Source organism: Zootermopsis nevadensis, unplaced genomic scaffold, assembly GCF_977971745.1.
Source record: "Zootermopsis nevadensis isolate Lab colony 2312 unplaced genomic scaffold, Znev_1.0 Znev_ptg000028l, whole genome shotgun sequence".
Taxonomy (NCBI): Eukaryota; Metazoa; Arthropoda; class Insecta; order Blattodea; family Termopsidae; genus Zootermopsis; species Zootermopsis nevadensis.
In genome coordinates, this window is record NW_028259160.1 from 12,101,790 (window position 1) to 12,120,828 (window position 19,039).

The 19,039-nt window shown below is 36.3% G+C and overlaps 3 protein-coding genes across 7 annotated transcripts in view; 2 read left to right on the forward strand and 1 right to left on the reverse strand.

The window, feature by feature from the left end:
* The window catches only part of LOC110839033 (uncharacterized), a 28,293-nt gene extending 15,082 nt beyond the window's left edge, over nt 1–13,211 (forward strand). Inside the window, exons 1-4 of one of the 4 annotated variants that reach the window (XM_087357482.1) lie at nt 2,819–2,930; nt 7,809–7,973; nt 9,179–9,567; nt 11,619–13,211. In XM_087357482.1, coding sequence (XP_087213608.1) covers nt 7,946–7,973; nt 9,179–9,567; nt 11,619–12,647 — 1,446 coding nt within the window. In that variant the 5' untranslated portion in view covers nt 2,819–2,930; nt 7,809–7,945 and the 3' untranslated portion in view covers nt 12,648–13,211. Of the gene's footprint in view, nt 1–2,818; nt 2,931–4,788; nt 5,034–5,555; nt 6,924–7,808; nt 7,974–9,178; nt 9,568–11,618 lie in introns of those variants that run through there. The other 3 variants (XM_022082823.2, XM_087357481.1, XM_087357483.1) reach the window with 3 other exon arrangements.
* On the reverse strand, nt 531–3,526 carry LOC110839039 (protein lethal(2)essential for life-like). The gene is made up of 3 exons (XM_022082834.2): nt 3,342–3,526; nt 2,656–2,874; nt 531–1,726 (listed from the first exon to the last, which is right to left on the reverse strand). Exons 2-3 carry the CDS (start codon nt 2,872–2,874, stop codon nt 1,394–1,396), a joined length of 552 nt encoding a protein of 183 aa, XP_021938526.1. The 5' UTR covers nt 3,342–3,526; the 3' UTR covers nt 531–1,393.
* Nucleotides 13,212–15,147: 1,936 nt separating the features above from the next.
* On the forward strand, nt 15,148–18,817 carry LOC110839038 (allergen Per a 4). Of its 2 annotated transcripts, none has more exons than XM_022082832.2 (6): nt 15,148–15,255; nt 16,751–16,880; nt 17,172–17,302; nt 17,472–17,551; nt 18,154–18,243; nt 18,534–18,817. In XM_022082832.2, exons 2-6 carry the CDS (start codon nt 16,773–16,775, stop codon nt 18,677–18,679), a joined length of 555 nt encoding a protein of 184 aa, XP_021938524.1. In that variant the 5' UTR covers nt 15,148–15,255; nt 16,751–16,772; the 3' UTR covers nt 18,680–18,817. The 2 variants fall into 2 exon arrangements, with proteins under 2 accessions (XP_021938524.1, XP_021938525.1); XM_022082833.2 differs by having other exon boundaries at nt 15,166–15,255; nt 16,759–16,880.
* The last annotated feature ends 222 nt before the right edge of the window (nt 18,818–19,039 follow it).

Sequence of the window (19,039 nt, forward strand, 5' to 3'; positions counted from 1 at the left end):
TACTATAGGGCTGTAGATAAAACGGGCAATATAGAGGTAAAATGGAATGGCTATTTTGGGCCGAAGTCCGTGATTATAATAAAGCATAAGTATTTTGGCTGGGGCAGTGAATGAAAACGTGTTCTTTAAAAACATCTTTTTAACCTTCCAGTGAGTATGTACCTTTTGTCAAAACTTGAAAGTCGACTGCCACACCAGTAAGTTGATATTAAAATAAAGACAAACATTATCAAGCAGGACTTTGCCAAAAGAACATGGACAAAGAAAGACAACATATTCCAGTCTGTAGCACCATGTAGTCTGGTAGAAGTTAACATGTTTCAGAGGTCCCCCAATAATGGAGGCAGCAAGGACCTACTACCCAGAAGAAATCTATCTTCAGACTCACCGCCATGAAAACCTCAAATCTTACTGAGCATGGATAAAGGGTTCAAAACAAACATTTTGGAAGAAATTTGCACACATCAATAACTATTTAATGGCCAGGAAAGTCGACTTATCCTTGGTTATGAGAATGATCAACAGCAAAATTAGGAACAATAAATTCAAGTCTCTTTTATTAATAAATCAGTCTACACAGTTGGTTTAGCAGAATATTCTAAATTACAGTGCACATTTGAATACAAGAAAATTGTTTATAATTACCACAGTACAGTAATAAAACATAATTCTGAATATATTATCAACAGCAACTGTATGTTAATATTTTATATGCATACGCTGAACTATTTTATAGATTGGTTTCAACACCCAGGACCTATCTGACAATATGAGAATTTATGGCTTTCCTCTCACCATCATCTACACCACGTTCAATATTCCTTAGCTAGGATTTAGAAGAACCTAATAGAAGGGTTTCTCCACAAACTGCCTCTATATGACAATGAGACAAGACCCATAATATGGAGATTCCTTAGAATTTGTCCACCCTATCAAGACACTTGTTGGAATAAAGCTGGAGTATTCCAAAAATTAAGAATTTCTGTAGCAAAGGACATTGGTTTATAATAAAGTGGAAAGTAATTAAATTGAGGTAATCTAGCCAACACTCCCCTAGACTCTAACCCTTGGCCTACCCTAATATTTAGTGGAGTTGTGCAACAATTTTCATACCTCATCTTGTCAAAGCCTCTTACTGAGCAACCTCACAGAATGATTGTCATCATAGTCCAGGTGTGAAGCAATTCTAAAACACTATTCAATATATATAATGTATGTGCAATTAATCAGTATGTATCTTCAAGCTGTCTTATACTTATCTGAATTACAATGCATCTTTCAAATGACACAAAGAAGCATTCATTCAATTACCATAAAGTGACAAGAACAGGAACATATATATAATGAATGCAATACTTTTAACATAAATGCTGGATCAGTCACCAGAAACTCCTTAAGACTCCATCTTCTGACCCTCATCTCCTTTAGCTTTCTCTTGCTTCAGTGCTGGGGCTTGGGTCTGAGTGATTTGGACAACTCTTTCATTAGTGGATGTAGGAAGAGCCTTCTTTGGTGCAGAAATAGTAAGGACCCCATCTGATGAAAGCTGCGACAGCACAGTGTCTGGATGAACATCACTAGGTAGCTTATAGCGACGCTGGAACTGTCGAGAAATGAAGCCGTGCTCATCCTGCCGCTCTTCATGTTTCCCATCCACAACTACATAGTCATCCACCATCTTTACAGTAAGTTCATCAGGCTTGAACTGTTGCACATCCAGATTTACCTAAAGCAAATGCAGGATTCAAAAATTAACTTCATCCTCTCAGTTAAATTACTGTGTTGGCGAGTTTGAAATTCTAGAATTTTCAGTCCTCATCGCTACTCTAGACATTCACTGCAGACCTGCTGTAAAGCAATATACCACAAGATGGAACTTCAATCTGACAATGTGCATGTATTCTTGCCTGTCAATCTGCATAGAATGTGCAGAAACAACATTATTTCTGAAAACAACTGGCATTTCTAATTATATTAACTGCTTATCTTGAGAGGTCCAAGTTCTTCAGTCTTCCCCTTATTACCCTGAGCATATTACTAGTTTGATGTCAAGTCACTTATCTTCTTTGTAGTAAAAGCAGACATTAAACTACAATATGGTGTAAAACAAAAAATTAATGTGGTTAATAACAGAACTCTATACATGCCTTACACTTTGTACATGGAACTTTCTATCGTATCTTCAAGAGTCTGAACATATTAAAAAGGTGTACCAGAATACACACATCGCCCTGATGACGGAGGCAGTATGACCTCTGAAACGTTGGTTAACATCGACCAGACTACACAGCGCAACAACCCAGAAGACAGATATCTTCATACTCACCGCTGTGAGAACCTCAAGTCTTACACACATGAATTTGCAAACTCCAAATTCTGAATGCTCCTAGCCAAAATAAAAAGATATTTTCATATATTTACTACACAAACATTACCGTCAGTATTATCCACATAATTGTGGGAATAGACAGCAGGTGATGTAGTAACATAACCCAACTCTTAAGCATAAAATTTTCTACCAGATTATATACGTTATCATCTTTCTTCTTTACTGACTCACTTCTTTCAGAAACTGATTGTTACAGAATATATTCAAGAGGGTCTTGATTTATGGATGCATCCAACATCAGCCCTGCAACAATAATTAGCTCTCACCTTGAAACCATCCTTAGTGTTCTCTATGTTTGATACTCCACTGTGGCGAGCTGCCTGACTGCGCCATGGTCTGTAATAGCCTGCACGAAGAGGGGCAATAAGGGAAGGATTCAGAAGCTCATCTCTCAACATTCCCATGCCAAAGTTTTGGTCGAATAAATGTACAGGCCTCCGGGGGACGTCGAGCAAATCATCAATAAGCAATGGAAGGAGTGACATCTGAAACAAATCATATTGTCTAACCAACCTGACTCAGCAGTCACAAAGCTCAGATGGTGTGTATGTGTATTAAAAAAACACTCACCATCTACATAGTAGGAAGATTCTTTACCTTGTTTTTTTACTTTTCACCATAAATGTCAATCACTAACAACTTTTAAACACAAGTGCATTCTCTTGAGCTCAGTTTTATACTCAGACCAAATGATGATGTTCCTACCCACAAGACTTTATCAAATGTAGACTTTCTGACTACTCTGTTATTAGAAACTCACACAACCAGACTGAGTGCAGATTAGTTTTACAAATGATAGTTTGTAAGTATATAGTAGAACGGAGCAGTTTCATCTACAAGACATGCAAAAAGCAATTCAGAACTTGTTGCAGAGACTTTAATATAACTTTAAAAAAAACATGTAATTTTTAAACTTAAACGGATAAATACATTTCCATAAAATTTACCTTACCTTGAAATATAGTTTTCGTGCAAAACTTGACTGATGAAATAGTTTCAAATTGAATTTCGTTCACCTTCTCGATACTTCTTCAATTTAGCTTCGCAAGCCGCCTGTAATCACCAACGATTCGTCACACAAACCACTGAACACACAAGCAACGCTGTTTGTCCTTTTATATATGGCGTATGACGTTAACAGACACTCCAGAACCTTCTTGCGTTTCGATTCTAGAACAATCTCGGTTTCTCGATGGCATGTTCGATATTACGTAATCTGTGTTCGAGTGCGCAAGTGTTGTTCTCATCACAGATATTCGAAGGATTACCCGCGTCTTGTATTTTGTCTTTATGCGCTTACCTGGAACGTGCCGAGAGAAAGAAAAGTGCCCAAATTTCTCATTACTGCCTGAATATCCAACAGATCTAGCTGCTGACGTAGGCAACGTTAAAGATTTATTTTCACATAATTATTTATACAGCCTTTAAACTGCACAAGGATTTGCAACTGAGAAAAAACCTTGGACCGAACTTCGTGGCCAAGTGGCTGGAATTTGTTCTTCGTATTCGGGAGATCCAAAAGTTCAAATTCTGAAATAAACTTCCTAATCTGATTATAAGCTTTCGTGGTTTTCGTCAGTCTCTGCAGGTAAATGCCTGGACAGTGCCTTAAACACGGCCACAAGTGCTTCCTTCCACAACCAATTCATTAATCATCCCGTTATTAAATGCTATGTATGAGCTACTGCCAGTGTCGTTGAATAAACCACATATAAATTACATTATACGAGATGCTACTGAGAAGGTGCCAGTTTTCTGTGCACCTCCATAGTACAATGAAAATAACACTTTCAGCGATATAGCAAAACCAGAGAATGATTTCATGAACTTATTCACTGTGTCATACATATTTAATTAGAAAAAGTTTTTGATTCATCAGATCTTGCAGTTGGTAAATGTGAAAGGACAACGTACTTCATTTTCTGAGAAATACACTATTATTTCCAGAATTGTAAATCATAGTCAGTTTTGAAAATGTTAGTAAGTGGTATGTTCTTTTAACCAATATGTTGTTGATAAATATGACTTATCCTGTAAAAGGAATTTTGCCCTTTATGCATTCGCTTGTTATCAAGGTAGAGATCAGACCTTTCATATCGCCTCGCGGGTTCACGTCGTTTAATTCCTGCTGTTCTACTCGAACTGAAGAATTTTGACTGAATCTGGTATTGGAGGTCTGAATAGCTCCAATATACATTATACATGAGACTCAAGTTGAAATTCGCAAGTTTCTGTAAACCGAAACTTTGTACGTGCCAAATCGCATTAAAACATACAGTTCTTATTTCAAACTTTTATCGAAACGAGTATGTGCTGAAATACAATGAAAAGTATGTTCCAGTGATACCAACGTGAAATCCTCCTCAGACATTTCCGCATTCATACCAGTTTTCATAGCTGCTGGTGTGAATTCAGCAGAGCTCACTTCTTGGACTACTGGAATGGAAGCAAGATTACTTGCGCACTTCATATGGTTGTGTTCGCACAAAAACGTGTAGGTTTACGTAAGAATGTGTGAACAAACGCATAAGTAACTCATTTTTTCTAATCAATCAAAGACTGTGAGCGTTATTACACTTTGCATTGACGAATTCATGGACAAATATGGATTCGACTGAAAGCACATTACAAGACGTACTGGATGGTAAGTAGCAGCAATACATAATTTGATTTCTTAGCCTGCCTTCTGCTGTTTTAGTTCACGGTTTATAGGTTTATGGTTAATTTAATATAGTGGATATAATATACCAGAAAATGTTTATAAAATTAGCAGTCAAATCTATTAGTTTCGAACACTTAAAAAGATGACCAATTAAGGTCGAAACATGTAATGGATTCTTAATGAACATAGAAATTATAATAAAAAATTCTTGTGTAGACGGACAGACAACCTAAAAATCACCAATTATCATTCGAAACATTTTAGGTGCTGAGTGCCTATTGAAATCCCGCCGTTGTTATGTGGCAATTCGAGAAATGCGTGTTTCTTGTGCTGTTGTCAAGAACACAAAACACGCAACACATCAAACCGCAGCAACAACAACAACAAAACAACAGAATGTTACCATGCTGTAGGAATTATTTTACAGATTACTACCAGTGGATTATTTCAGCATATTTTGTCCTCGAAAAACTAAGAACTTAATGTAATAATTATTATTATTTGCATCAAATACGTGCAACAGGTTCTGTACAGTTTTTTAACCTGATGATAACTGCTTCGCTGGAAGCATGTAATTTTCTTGCATTTCGATACACGTTTATCAGATCTAGAAACGTTTCAGGCGAAATTTACAGATGTTCACGTGGCCCAGTATTTTTTACTGTGATTTTTAAAACACTGCCAAATTTCGATTTGGGCGTGTAAAGTATGTTATATTATTGCCGGGGAACGATACGAACAAAAATTAATTTCACCAGACAAATTTTTAGTGTAGTACCCTCTAATACCAAATTTGACCGACATTCGCTCAGTAGTACAGGCGAACAGATACGGCGCCAATATTGTAAAATTTGTGTGCAGAATTAACAATAACAATAATAATTATTATTTATAGATTTTAATAACAGTAAAACAACAAATTAAATCACAAAATAAAAACCAAAATTAAATTGAAAAGCGATGTTCAGCTGTTCGCTGAACACCAGCCATCTATACATTAAACACCGAATTATTTTAGGCCACACAGAATGCTTGTATATATGAGGAATCTTTGGGTAACAGGAAATCTACAGTATACAGAAGTCACCAGCAATTTTATTTACACTTCTCATTATCTCTTGCTGTCTATTTGCAGAGCTAAGCAGTTGCCCTGTATCATACAAGGGAATATACCGAGTGCTGACAAGATACAAACTAAGCTTTATGCTTTGTGGTAAACTGTCGAGAAAATAAATGAACGAAAGAAGAAAGGACGAAACAGAAGCATAAAAAATATAAATATTTATTTGTCGTTTACTTAACAACTTTCTCTTTAGCTTTATAGCGTTGAACGATAGGATGATAACTGATTAATTGGAAGGGGTTTGGAAGTAAGCGGTCGTGGTCTAATTTAAGGCACTATCCAGGAATTTACCAGGAGACATTGAAGAACAGAATGTAAAACATCGTGGTAAGCGATCTGCTGGAGAAACTTTGAACCCGGGACATCCAGAATACAAACCAGGAATGCTTACCACTAGAACGCAACGTTCGGTGAAGGAAACGTACAGTGACAATAACAAAGAACAAGAAATAACAAATAAAAAGACGGAAGTAAATGAAGTGATTAACTTTGTAGTGGTTGAGTGTTGATTGATAAAGATGTTATTACGCATAATAATTCAACACGCGCCGCTTAGGTAGGGTTTTCTTCTATGTCTTACGCTTCTCGTTATCCTGAAATAAGCGTGTCCACTCGCGATAAATGTGAATACCATAAGCAAGTAGAACAGAAAGAAAGCTGGTCCCGGCGGTTGTCCGGAAGTCATCCTATCAGGGGATACGTGTAATCGGTTTCCTGTATGCATTTCAGACATTACCATTACCATAAAAGTGAGTTCTGACTGCAGTGTTCGAAGCTAACGTGTGGCCTGATTTAAGGAATTGACAGTCTTTAGACATCCTATAATCTGACGGAATATTTTTAAAATAAAGGACTGGAAAGCATAATTAATGCATGAAACAACATTTACTGTCTGTCTGAGCGGAGAATTGACTTGATCTTCAAACAGAAGGCTCACAACCGTTCTAATATGCGATATAAAAACATCGGCTGACCCTCAATTGTCCATTAGTTTTCTAACTTTACAGTGTTTCGTCTCATTACTGCATTTTTAGTTTGAGACGGCTAAGTCCAGCCAACACCACCAAACCCTTTTCATTCAAAATTCACTTTTATATTAACCTTACATCATCGCTAAGGCATCTATTCAAAGTTTTCAACAAACATTTCTAATTTCACCCATTGAATTTTAAAGTAAAATTCTTATAATTAATTTCTTCTAATGCTTATATCTTAATTGCATCATGCTTGTGTTCCTCAATACAATAATTTTATTTTCCGTCCTTACACAAGCTTATAGATTGTTAAAATTACATAAAATTATAACATTTCAACATTTTTGATATTGTTACATTTAAAATGTAACAATATCAAAAATGTTGAAATGTTATAATTTTATGTAATTTTAACAATCTATAAGCTTGTGTAAGGACGGAAAATAAAATTATTGTATTCTTCTAATGGTTTTCCAACTCAAAATTAGCGACCATATTGTCATATCTAATTGGATATCACATATTCTCTGCAGCTGATTATCACTGTTGTATCAAACAAATGCAAAACCGTACGAGATTTTTCCTTTTAACTTGTAGTTTAAAACTGTGACATGAAATATTTGCACAATGAAAAGTTGTATAATTTTCACTGCCTGATAGACTTGGGGCGGTTTCTTGGAGAGACCCTGGTCGGAGAGCCTCTCTCGCCGAGGGCGGAAGTACAGCGGGCTGGGCTTCTGCAGCGCCTGGAACCTCACATTCGGCGGTCCGGTGGAGACGTCGTGTCACTTACCAAAATGACCCCACAGCACACTGACACAAAAAGTAAGTCGAAAACTACTCAAAACACAACTGGAACACACTATAGAAAAACATAGTCTCTCTATTTATCTTATCAGGTTTGAGATTCTCAAGGTGGCCCTGAAGATGGTAAAAGTATTTTTCTCCGAAACGGTGGTATCTATGTACATGTCTACTAACCAGCATCGACATATTCATCTTGTGCACGCGACGTAGATACAAATATCTGAGATTCCGCCCGCCATAGTACCCGAATCAGCAACACAGTTATGGATCTTCTGTGAGAAAGCCCTTAAGTAAACTTGGTGACAAAATTAACATTTATAGTTACTCTGTTTCATCGCAGTTGTACTAAGTATGTGTTTACAGTAAATGGCTGGCATATACTGGTTTTGGAGATCGTTGAAAATCACAAGTACTGTAAAACAAAAGACAGTAAATCGTTTCAAATATTTTTAAGAACAGGACAAATAAAAATCCACGCGCCCATAACATTGGCTGGAACTGCAATTGTTTAGACTGTACAGTTTGCACAGCACCGGAGATAAGATTAGACAGATATGTTAACATAAACCCTGCTGTCTGAATGCCTTGCATTATTGCGCTATAGGCTGCAATGCACTTAAGAATGAGCAATAGCCACTGAGCATAGTTTCAACGCAGGGGGAAAAAACTCGGTATTAGGCTTGCTATCAGTTTCACGCTCCAGCCGTCGTTGCCTAGCACTAATTTAATAGATTAAAATCCCTAAAAATGAAGGCAGTTGACACTCAGCCAAAAAAACCCTCAAATTTTACTTAGAATGTATGCTGCTTCAACAAGAAATTTGGCAATAAACAACATCATGTAAATACATATTAACATAGTTGGTGTTGGTCTTCTGGCTTGTACCATTGCAGAGCCATGTTAAAAACCCATATTCTTTGAAGATGGGAATGCCTTTGCATAATGTACAGATTTCACATGACTAATACGAACCAAAATGAAAGTCACCAAACAACTTTTAGTGATGGTTTCAAATATTAAATTTCAGTCAGATCCATCACAGCAATTTTAGAGCTGAAGACATATAGTAACAGTCCGCCAGTTTAATTACATACAATGAGCTGAATATGGAATGATCCCAACTACTAAGATGTCACATTATATCAAATATATGTCAGTAAACTATGTCCAATATAATCACAGTAAAATTCATTGTTTACATGTCAGCCCTGTTTTATGTGTAGGTATGAATGGTAACATAGAAGAAAACTATGAGGAAATACCAGCAGCTGCAGCTGCAGCCAGCCAATCACGATCTTCCTCGTCTAATTCTATAAAACTTGAAGACACTTTTAAAGTGAATCTTCCCTTTAAAACACTTCAAAATATAACAGTCAAATATGGACCATTGTGGCGAAAAGAGAAAGTTGTTTTCTTAGACCAGTGGCGAAAATCTTGGACAGGGCTCTATGGACATTTTCTACTTATGTACTATACACAGCGTGATGTTAGACCATACGATCACGTGAATGTACAAGGTTTCGTGGCTCGTCCTGCACCCAACTGTAACAAGGATCTCAAGAGGAAAGATGCAACTTTTGAGATTGTGTGTCCAGGGAAAAGAGATTACCAGGTACATCACACTACACTGTTGATTTATTTCTGTTGTGGCACAGGCCTCCAGGTTGGTCCAACTATTTATGGAGGAGCACCTACAGAGCATATTTCGCTACTTCCAGTAAGATTGATTGGAAAAGAATATCCAGTACCAAGAGACATATCCATACAATGGTCTCTGAACTATGGTACTTTCTACATTTCTAAATTTTAAGCTTTGGCAAAGGTGAAGGCTTTGAAGATTTCTGTCTTCTGGGTTGTTGCGCTGTGTAGTCTGGTTGATGTTATTCATCGCCCTGATGACGGAGGCAGTATGACCTCAGAAACATCGACCAGACTACACGACGCAACAACCCAGAAGACAGAAATCTTCATACTCACCGCTGTGAAAACCTCAAATCTTACATGAAGGCTTTAATCTGTACCTAGTTGTGATCAGAAATTGAACCGATGAATCTCTAAATAAGAATCTGATTCCATAGCCCGCATATATCATCATAAGAGATTTGAGACTCTCATCGGGAATATTTTGATATTGATATTCTGGGTTGTGATACTCTGTGAATTTTTATTAGATACCAATGTTCTGGAGAAACACTGTTACCTCTGAAATGTTGATACCTTCCTGCAAGTCCACATGATGTTACAACCTGAAAGACCAACACTGACATACTTACATTAGTACTTGCTGTTTATGAGCCATGAGTTTAATACAAGTATGGTTCCTTAAAATAGGATATAACTACAGGTTTATCTTTATTACATTATACAATAATCTTGACCTATAACACACACAATACCACATCAGAAAGTATTATTCCACATTGCAGTTCAAATTTAATATTCCCCATTATCTATACTGAAACAAATAATCTAAAGAAAATTATGAAAAAAGGAAATAGTATTAGGGACTTACAAGAATTTACACAGATTATATGTACCTATCACTGTCTTCTATTATATTAAGTAATAAAGAAATAAAGAAAATTAAATAAATATGAAGGTAAGTAAAATAATTAATGGAAACTGTATTATGATTAATAACAAAACAATCACACACTAATTAGATGTATCTCATTTGTTTACATGATTGCCCTACTTTTTCAACAGATTAGGTCCAAAGGTCCATAAGTTTATAATAATAATAATTTATTTACATTCCATGGATCCATAAGGCAGTCAGATGACAATAGGATGTGGAAAAAGTCATAATAATAATACAATACATATTATAAAGTACAATTAAAACTATTATATAAGTTTCCTGATCCAAAGAATGAAACTGTATAAGTTGGACCTTAAGCCATTCCTGCATTGTTTATTTGCATTAATTTTTTCAGTGCTCACTCAATGTTCCTAATGCTCTGATTTACTTTCTCCTTAACATCAGTATGTTGCAGTCAGTGGCTGCTTACTTGTTTTTCTTTTCTTGACTCACATGGTTACTGACAGATTGAGCTATCATGAAAGTCAGATCACAGACTGTTGTTGATTAGTACATTAACTCAATGGAGAAATCATGTTAAATATGTTACAGTATTATCTGTATGGGGTCCGCAGTGGCCGCGCGGTCTGAGGCGTGGGCCTTCTGCCGCTTGGTCGCTGGGACCGTGGGTTTGAATACCACTCAAGCCATGGATGTCTGTCCGCGTTTTTTGGTGTTTTGCTGTCCTGTGTACAGGTAGAGGCCTTGCGATGGGCCGATCCCTCGTCCAAGGAGTCCTACTGAATGTTTATAGATCAAGCCAACGAAAAGTTGGGACCTGCAGTGCTCAGGCACTTGAAGAATGGGTCGTTCCCAATATCCCAGTATTATCTGTATTGAAAGGACACTGAGAACCAACCTTAGGCATGATAATATTTCACTTTTTTCACTGCTGCCAACATCACTTTTGAGGTAAACTAAACCTGCTTTAACATTTTGCTTACCTCTGTATTTCTTCTTGTTTTAACAATTTTAATGTGTCTGTGGACCTTAACAACATGAATCTGTGCAGAAAACTCATTATTCTTTCATGTGTATAGACATAATGGCATAATCTTATAGCAAGATTGATCTTCTTTCAGTTTTCTGCACGGACTGCAAAAGATATGCACCAATGGGTGACTGCTATTTGTCAGGTGAGCATTCAGCATATCCAGACTTCAATTCCCCAACTTCATACAGTTCCTCCACTTCCACATCATACTCTGGACAAATCTGTTCTAAGAAGTGCAAAGGATGTTCCTGCACATGTTGAAAGTGACATCGAAACTTATGATGATGTTAGCTCAGTAATTGAATGTAATAAAGGGAGTGAACTCATTTATGAATTGGCACAACCTTATGAAGATGACTTTTATAATTACATACCAGATATTTACCAAAGAAATTCAAGATTGGAATTAAAGCCTGATGCTGAGGTAAAATCTGCAGAAAAATGTCCTCCATTACCTCCTCGACAACCTGTACGCACTGTTCCTCGGGATGATTTGTCAGATCAGGAATCAGTATATGATGATGCCGGTGATCTAAATCAACGCAATGGATACTCCAACATGGCAGATATGCATGTAGGAGGGAAACATATAGAGGTACAGTCAGATATGAATGTGTTAAGTGAAAAAGAAATGCATACAAAGGCACAGCCAAGCATAAGTGTAAAACATACAAAAGTACAGTCTCAACAATCTATGAAACCTGAAGTGCAATATGATGATAATGAAGAAGAAGAAATTTATGATGAGATTGGAGTTCCTGAAGAACCCCCCAAGGAAATGAAACCACCAGTTTTAAAACAGAAATATTCTGTGGGTAATGGAAGTTGTATTCAGAACCTTATCAAACAACTTGAGGCATCTTTTCCCAAAGGAAACCTGCCTATAGGTGCCCACCACCCGGACTCTCAAATATCAAATAAAATCCAGCTAAATACCCTTCCAAAATCAGTGAGAAACAGTGGGGAACACAGGATCTCCCAAATTACAACAACCAAACCTAAACCAAATACAAGGGACCTGCACAAAACTATGAAAATCACAGAGAACATTACATTCTCTTCTTCTCAGGCTCCACAAACACCAGAACTTCAACCTCGTTCTTATCTCAAGCAATAGCAGCTTCATGGCTGCTTATGTTACTGGATCAAAGCTCGACTATTGGTAGTTGTGCAGATCTCACTGGCCTCTTATATTTCTAAATACGTCTTATTTCTTACAAAAGAGTATACGTTAAATAAAACATTAACGTTGGATATATATTTATTTAATTCCAATGGCGAAATTAAAAAATTACCACATGGAATTAAAGTTGTGAATAATGTAATATATATCCTGAAACCAGTAATACTGTATAGCTTGACCTTCCTGTAACATGAATTCACAATACGTCCTCTTTCTTACTTCCGTCTTCCATCCACATGAGGTGTAACAGCCGGGTCAATAAGGCGACGTCATTGTGGACTGGATGACAATAGTTTGTAGCGTGAATCTGACAACTTTCACCTTTATCTAATTTCAAATTTAAGATGGGATGTATGAAATCAGATTGATCATTCTACATTAAACTATAATCAACTGTTCAGAAAATATTAATGTATTCATTTTATGTTAAACCTTACTATGTATTTATATTATAGCCTGTACAATACATATTCAATAAATATTATAAACTTTAATATATGTTGGAGAGTCCTGTTTCATTGGTGCATCATACCAGCTACAGTAAATGTTCTGATATTAAAAAGTTGTATAACAGTCACAAGGGTACAATTAGTCAAAGGATAACTTTCTTTTTGAAAAATACAGCACACAAACATTTCAGCTATATTTATAGTTGTGATATTTCAAATCATCATTGAACACTAAGCAATATTTAATTTATGGATGCTAAGATATTAAAAAGGTATTTTCATATTTCATTTTATAGTCCACATAAGGAATTTATTAACACATTATAATGATTATTATAGGGCCAAATCACAATTACAATTGGAGAAGTAAATATTTAATTACTCCATTAGGATTTAGTATTTATTTTTCTGGTACAAGATAGTTTCATTGCTTCATTACATGCAAGTGGGATACAAAATCAAACTAAAAATAATCTTATCAATTATAGGTATTACGGCACTTTAATGGCTTTCAAAGAGATATTAAAATAGTCTTATTTGACTTTTATTGACTAAATTAACTTTCTATTGCACTATTATGTGACTCAAGACAACATATCCTGATTCCGTGACATGTGGAATGTATTAAATGACTATTATATTTTTTAATTAATATTATTTGGTTTTGGAATTTTAATTTAACTAGTATCCTAAACACAACACAATATTTCCATAACTAGATATGTTTCTTTTCTCAGGTGTTCAGAATAACAAATTATGGACAAGTCCAGAAACCCAGGGTAACATACCAGCTCAAAATACTTCAGAATGAAAATTTTTATTTCATTGACTCTAACATTTTGCTGAGTATAGATAATAAATTTTAAGTTTTCCAGGTAAAGACTAATTAATCCAAATGGCAATTTGAAAGAGGGGATTATTATAGAATTATCATAACTGTTTGTGAAAAAAAAATATGCATGTGTGTCTGCCTTTCACCAATACAGTAGCTTTGAAACCAAATGACTGGTTTTAATAAAATTTGGTGCCATCATATGCTCAATACAATTTACTTTGGAGATAAATATGTTTCATTAAAATTTTTAAGGATGCTGGGTCAAACCCACCCACCTCCACTGAGATTTACAATTTTGTATATGCCAAATTTTCGGATAGAAGACACCATTTCACTAAGTACTTACCACAAAACCAATTTCAAAAATTCGTTTTGTTGAGTATACTAGACGGACAAAATCCAGAAACCCAATAACACTAATTAAAATATACTGCTGTCAGAACCCTTTACAAATTACTAACCCACTTCCTACAATACATGCAGATTGTCACCCGGTTACAGCTCACTGAGTCCATCTTGTTCATACCGAAACAGTACTGAAAACGCCAGACCATGTTTACAGTGTGATGAATACTGAACAAAATACAAGTAAACATATAGTTAATGAAGAAGCTGATTCATAACTAACCATTCCGAAACACATTCGTCTTACAAAACACGTCTCTCACAGCAACAACTTGAAATGAACAACTGTGTCTATATTTGTTCTAAGAAACAAATGGCATATTTAGACTTATTCATTCATAAATGGGTTTTGTTAAGGCATGTCCCCACATGTTATACAAGTATTTTCCCATATCCTTAATCATACAGCTTTAGTGCAACTTAGTATTAATACAGATGTATAAAATATACATCTTGCCTCTTCTATACAACTCGTATCTGTTTCGAGTGTGGAACATATTCTCTTTTTTGAAGCTAAAACCCGGTCGTGATCTACCTTCTTCTGTTTTAGAGCTCAATGTATCTCACAATCGTTATCAAGACAAACGCTAGCGATCCCTAGAAACGCGACGTGGTCAATAAAGAAAATTCGAAGCCAAGACACCAGTATTTGAACTATCTACACCAGCGAGCACTTTACAACACACGGCCTCAAGATTGCAACTACTAACCAAAATCGATACGGAACAGCCTTAAGTTTTTAATTAGATGAGGCAAACTGTAACAAAATTACGCAATGCTACAGTATAAAATGGAGTAAGTCAAGCCACTGCCACAGTACCGTCTCCGGTTATATCAGCGTTACGATTAAGAGGTTTGTATGACTCATTTTCCAGAACTTTTTTCATGTAGTTGCAAGCAAATTTTCACTAAAGTACGGCATTCAGCAGCTGAAGCTTCACGCATTAATAATACAAGTTTCATTTTCGTTTCTTTCTTACGCCCCCACAACTGCTAATCACTCCAGTCCCATTCCTCAAAAGTACCTTCTTTTAGTCACTGTACATTCCCTACAACAATTATGTTCTTCAGTATTGGTGTGCGTTTAATTATTTTCGACCTTTCTTGCATGTCATCTATTAAGAACATTATTTTCAAAATTTCGGTTTAAAAATTAGTTAGTTTAAATATATTTTATGATAAATCTACGTATCTGTAGGAAAACCTAAAAACAAGACATAACTTGAGAGATCTATGCATAGGTGGCAGGATAATATTAAAATAGGTATTCAAGAAATATGGTGTGAGAATATGGATTGGATTCGTCTGGCTCAGGATAGAGTCCAGTGGCGAGTTCTTGCGAATAAGGTACTGAACCTTCGGGTTCCACAAAAGGCGAGGAATTTGATAAAATGAGCAACTGTAAGCTTCTCAAGTATAGTCTCCTTAATGGAGTTATATTCAAAATGAAGTTCCGTCAAATTCTCGTCCTTTACTTTCGATAACGTATTTGTGATACTGTGATACGCCTAAACTGTGGGTGTCTGTAAGAAGATAAGGGGAAGGATATTAAATAAAAAATGAGGAATAAACTTTAGAAAGGGTTCACCCATTCTGATTTTATCAGGGATGGTTTTGTGAAATGCTACATACTTCGAAACTGCTGACGAATAAGATTTTTAAGAACGCCTGCGTCCTTGTGTTTAGACTACACACCATACACAGCTGCAGGAGAAGTTTCCGCTCCAGCACGGCGCTATAACAACTTCATTCTAGTCTCCTCTTATTTCCCATGAAAATAAACTTCGTTTGGCACCAAGCTTTTGAATCGATTGTTGAATATCCGCTACTTCAGACCAATTATTCAACAAACGTTTTATATTCCAAAATAATGCATAACTGAACATGCATATTTCTGTGCGAATTTCAGACAACAATGTTAATCAATGCACAGTTCGTCTGGGTTGCTAGAGGAATTAAGTGAAGCAGTTACGTCCACGACGTGTTTTTTGGGAGGTGAGGTTAGGCTAGGTTCACACCTAGGTTAATGTGCCAGATACATTTGCTGAGACTTCTACAGATTTCGTAAGTTCTTCCAAAGGAATGATGACATTGGCCACAATCGTTTCTGGTTCATTATACAACACTCGACTCTAAATGGACACTACAGTCGATACAGCGACTTTAACTAACATAAGTGTGGGATGGTGCGTGATAATGTAGCCCTTGTAAAACACATTCTTTCGCACATATTATTACAGTTCCTTTCTTGTACTTAAATAAATTAGTTCGACGATTAATTCCTTAATTAATTGTTTATATTAGGAACATTAAATTGTACTGTATTTTCATTATCTTATATTTCAAAGTCTTGCAGGTTTGACAATAAGAATGCTAAGGGTTCTGATACCTTGTCTGCTCGTGAGCTCAGTCCTAGCTGCCAGCGAAGAGCAATGCCAAGTTGGGGACGTCACATTCACCGGTTTTGATTTGAATGAAGTAAGAATGTCAGTTTTAGTTAATTTTAAGAAAACGTTAGAAATCATGCAATGTTAATATGGGAATTGCTCTATATTAATGATATCATAGATACTTAGGGCTTTCTCAACAAACAATTCCAAGTAAACTTTTTATAACACAGAACAGATGACAATATAATAAGTTTCATAGTAAGAATTTTAAAAAATATTATGGCTGTTATATCACCAGGTTACGGGAGCAAATAATCGATGGTTATTTATTTATAAGCAAACATACTGAATTGGCATTTGACACACCCTGTTATTACAGTACGTGGGAACATGGTACGAACTATACCGCACCCAGAACGCTGGCGAGGAGGATTATGCCAACTGTGAGTATGATGACTACTTTGTGGAGGAAAATGGGATCGGCGTTCGAAGCGTGGCCTATAACATCAGGTGAGGGATTGGTCGAACAGTTTGGGTACCACTCCTTGCTTTATCTAAATATACTATCATTTCATGAAGGCTGTAGGCTGAGTCAGCCTTACGAAAATACACACATGGATTAATTATGAAACACATCCCACCTATCCAAATGCCAATAACGATATCCTTGTTCCAACAGAACACGCAGTTTCGAAACGTCAGTTGGTACAGTGCCTCTTTGGACGGACACCACCTTCTACATCAGTTATTCTAAAGACGGTAATTTATTTTTGTTTTATTATATAAGACTGGTTGAGTGATTTATTGGATTAGAGTGGCTCGTCTGGTCGCTTAGACTTCAATGGCTGCATGAAAAAGTTATCTGATGGGCCCCGAACAACCTCAGTACGCTGTAGCATTTCTTAGAGATATGGATATTGGCTTTTATACATGTGGTACAGGTGTACCTACGCCTATTCCAGAAATTATAACTTTGTGAGCAAGAATAGTACAGGACTGAAATTTAATTTCCAACGAAATTCGCACGAACAGTTTACTTATTCTATGGACAGTTACGTATTGTTTTAAAAACACATTAATAGTAAGATATCACAAAGTCGTTTGCCATCAGCATAATTAAAGACAAGAATGAGAGCGAATGACGATTTGTCGGCTCAACGAGGTTACGACATTGCCAGACTCTCCGCTGCCACCCTCGCTTTATAATGCTAGCAATAACACACAACCAACTATAACAAATATTTATATATACTTTCATTATTTTATGGCTTAAGTGCTATCGTGAATACTGTGCCCTTAGGATATCCACTTCACGTAAGTCGGGAAGAGATATAAGCAGGCCTATTATTTTGTCTGTACAGAGCTTTGGACAAGCCAATACTGGGTAGTGGGAACGGACTACAAGACCTATTCTATCCTGAGAGGTTGTCTGGCCAACGACAGTACGCACCGTAAGTACTGCAAAGCTGTAAGAATTCGTTCAATGACGAATGAATTTGCGGCAGTAATTTTTTTGGGCTGAACGAGAAGTGTTTCCTCAGTAGTTAACATTCAACTGATCAAGTAATTATGCCAAACATTATATACACGACGTATCGGAAATTCGTTATACTTTCATATTTCATCATATCAACACATTTACATAATTCTTTATTTTCTAGCGCAGTGATAATCGAAATCAAATTCAGAATCGTTCAAAATATCAGAACTAACGAATTCTCACGTCTGTTATGTGCTATAGCGCTGACGTGGGTTGCAAGTCGCACTACGTCATTTGACGACGAAACCAAACAAGAGGTGAACAGCATTCTGGAACAGTACGGCCTCAGCCTGGATGACCTTCAGCCCGTCAGCCAGGGGGCATGTGCGGAATATGAGAGTTCTTAAACGTCAGAATGATTCTGCACCAACAGACTCTAATCTGTAGTTACTAAGGCATCGTTAAGAAACAAACGAAACGACAATTTTCACCACCGGATGTGATCCTGTATCTCTGAAAGAATAAATAAAAGACTTTTGATCATATTCCATTCATTTCTTTCAAAGAAATGAACAAGTCTGATTAGTTTTTGTAGTCCATTTCCCTTATTTTAGAGCAAAGAAAACAAAAAATTTGTACTCTTGCGATTTTAATATTACAGTTCTACATCGGCACAATTCTTGCTTTTTTGCGATTATTTTCCCTTACGCTTATGTGTATATTTTTATATAAATTCTCTCTTCACTGCCCGTCTCGTACTGACTACT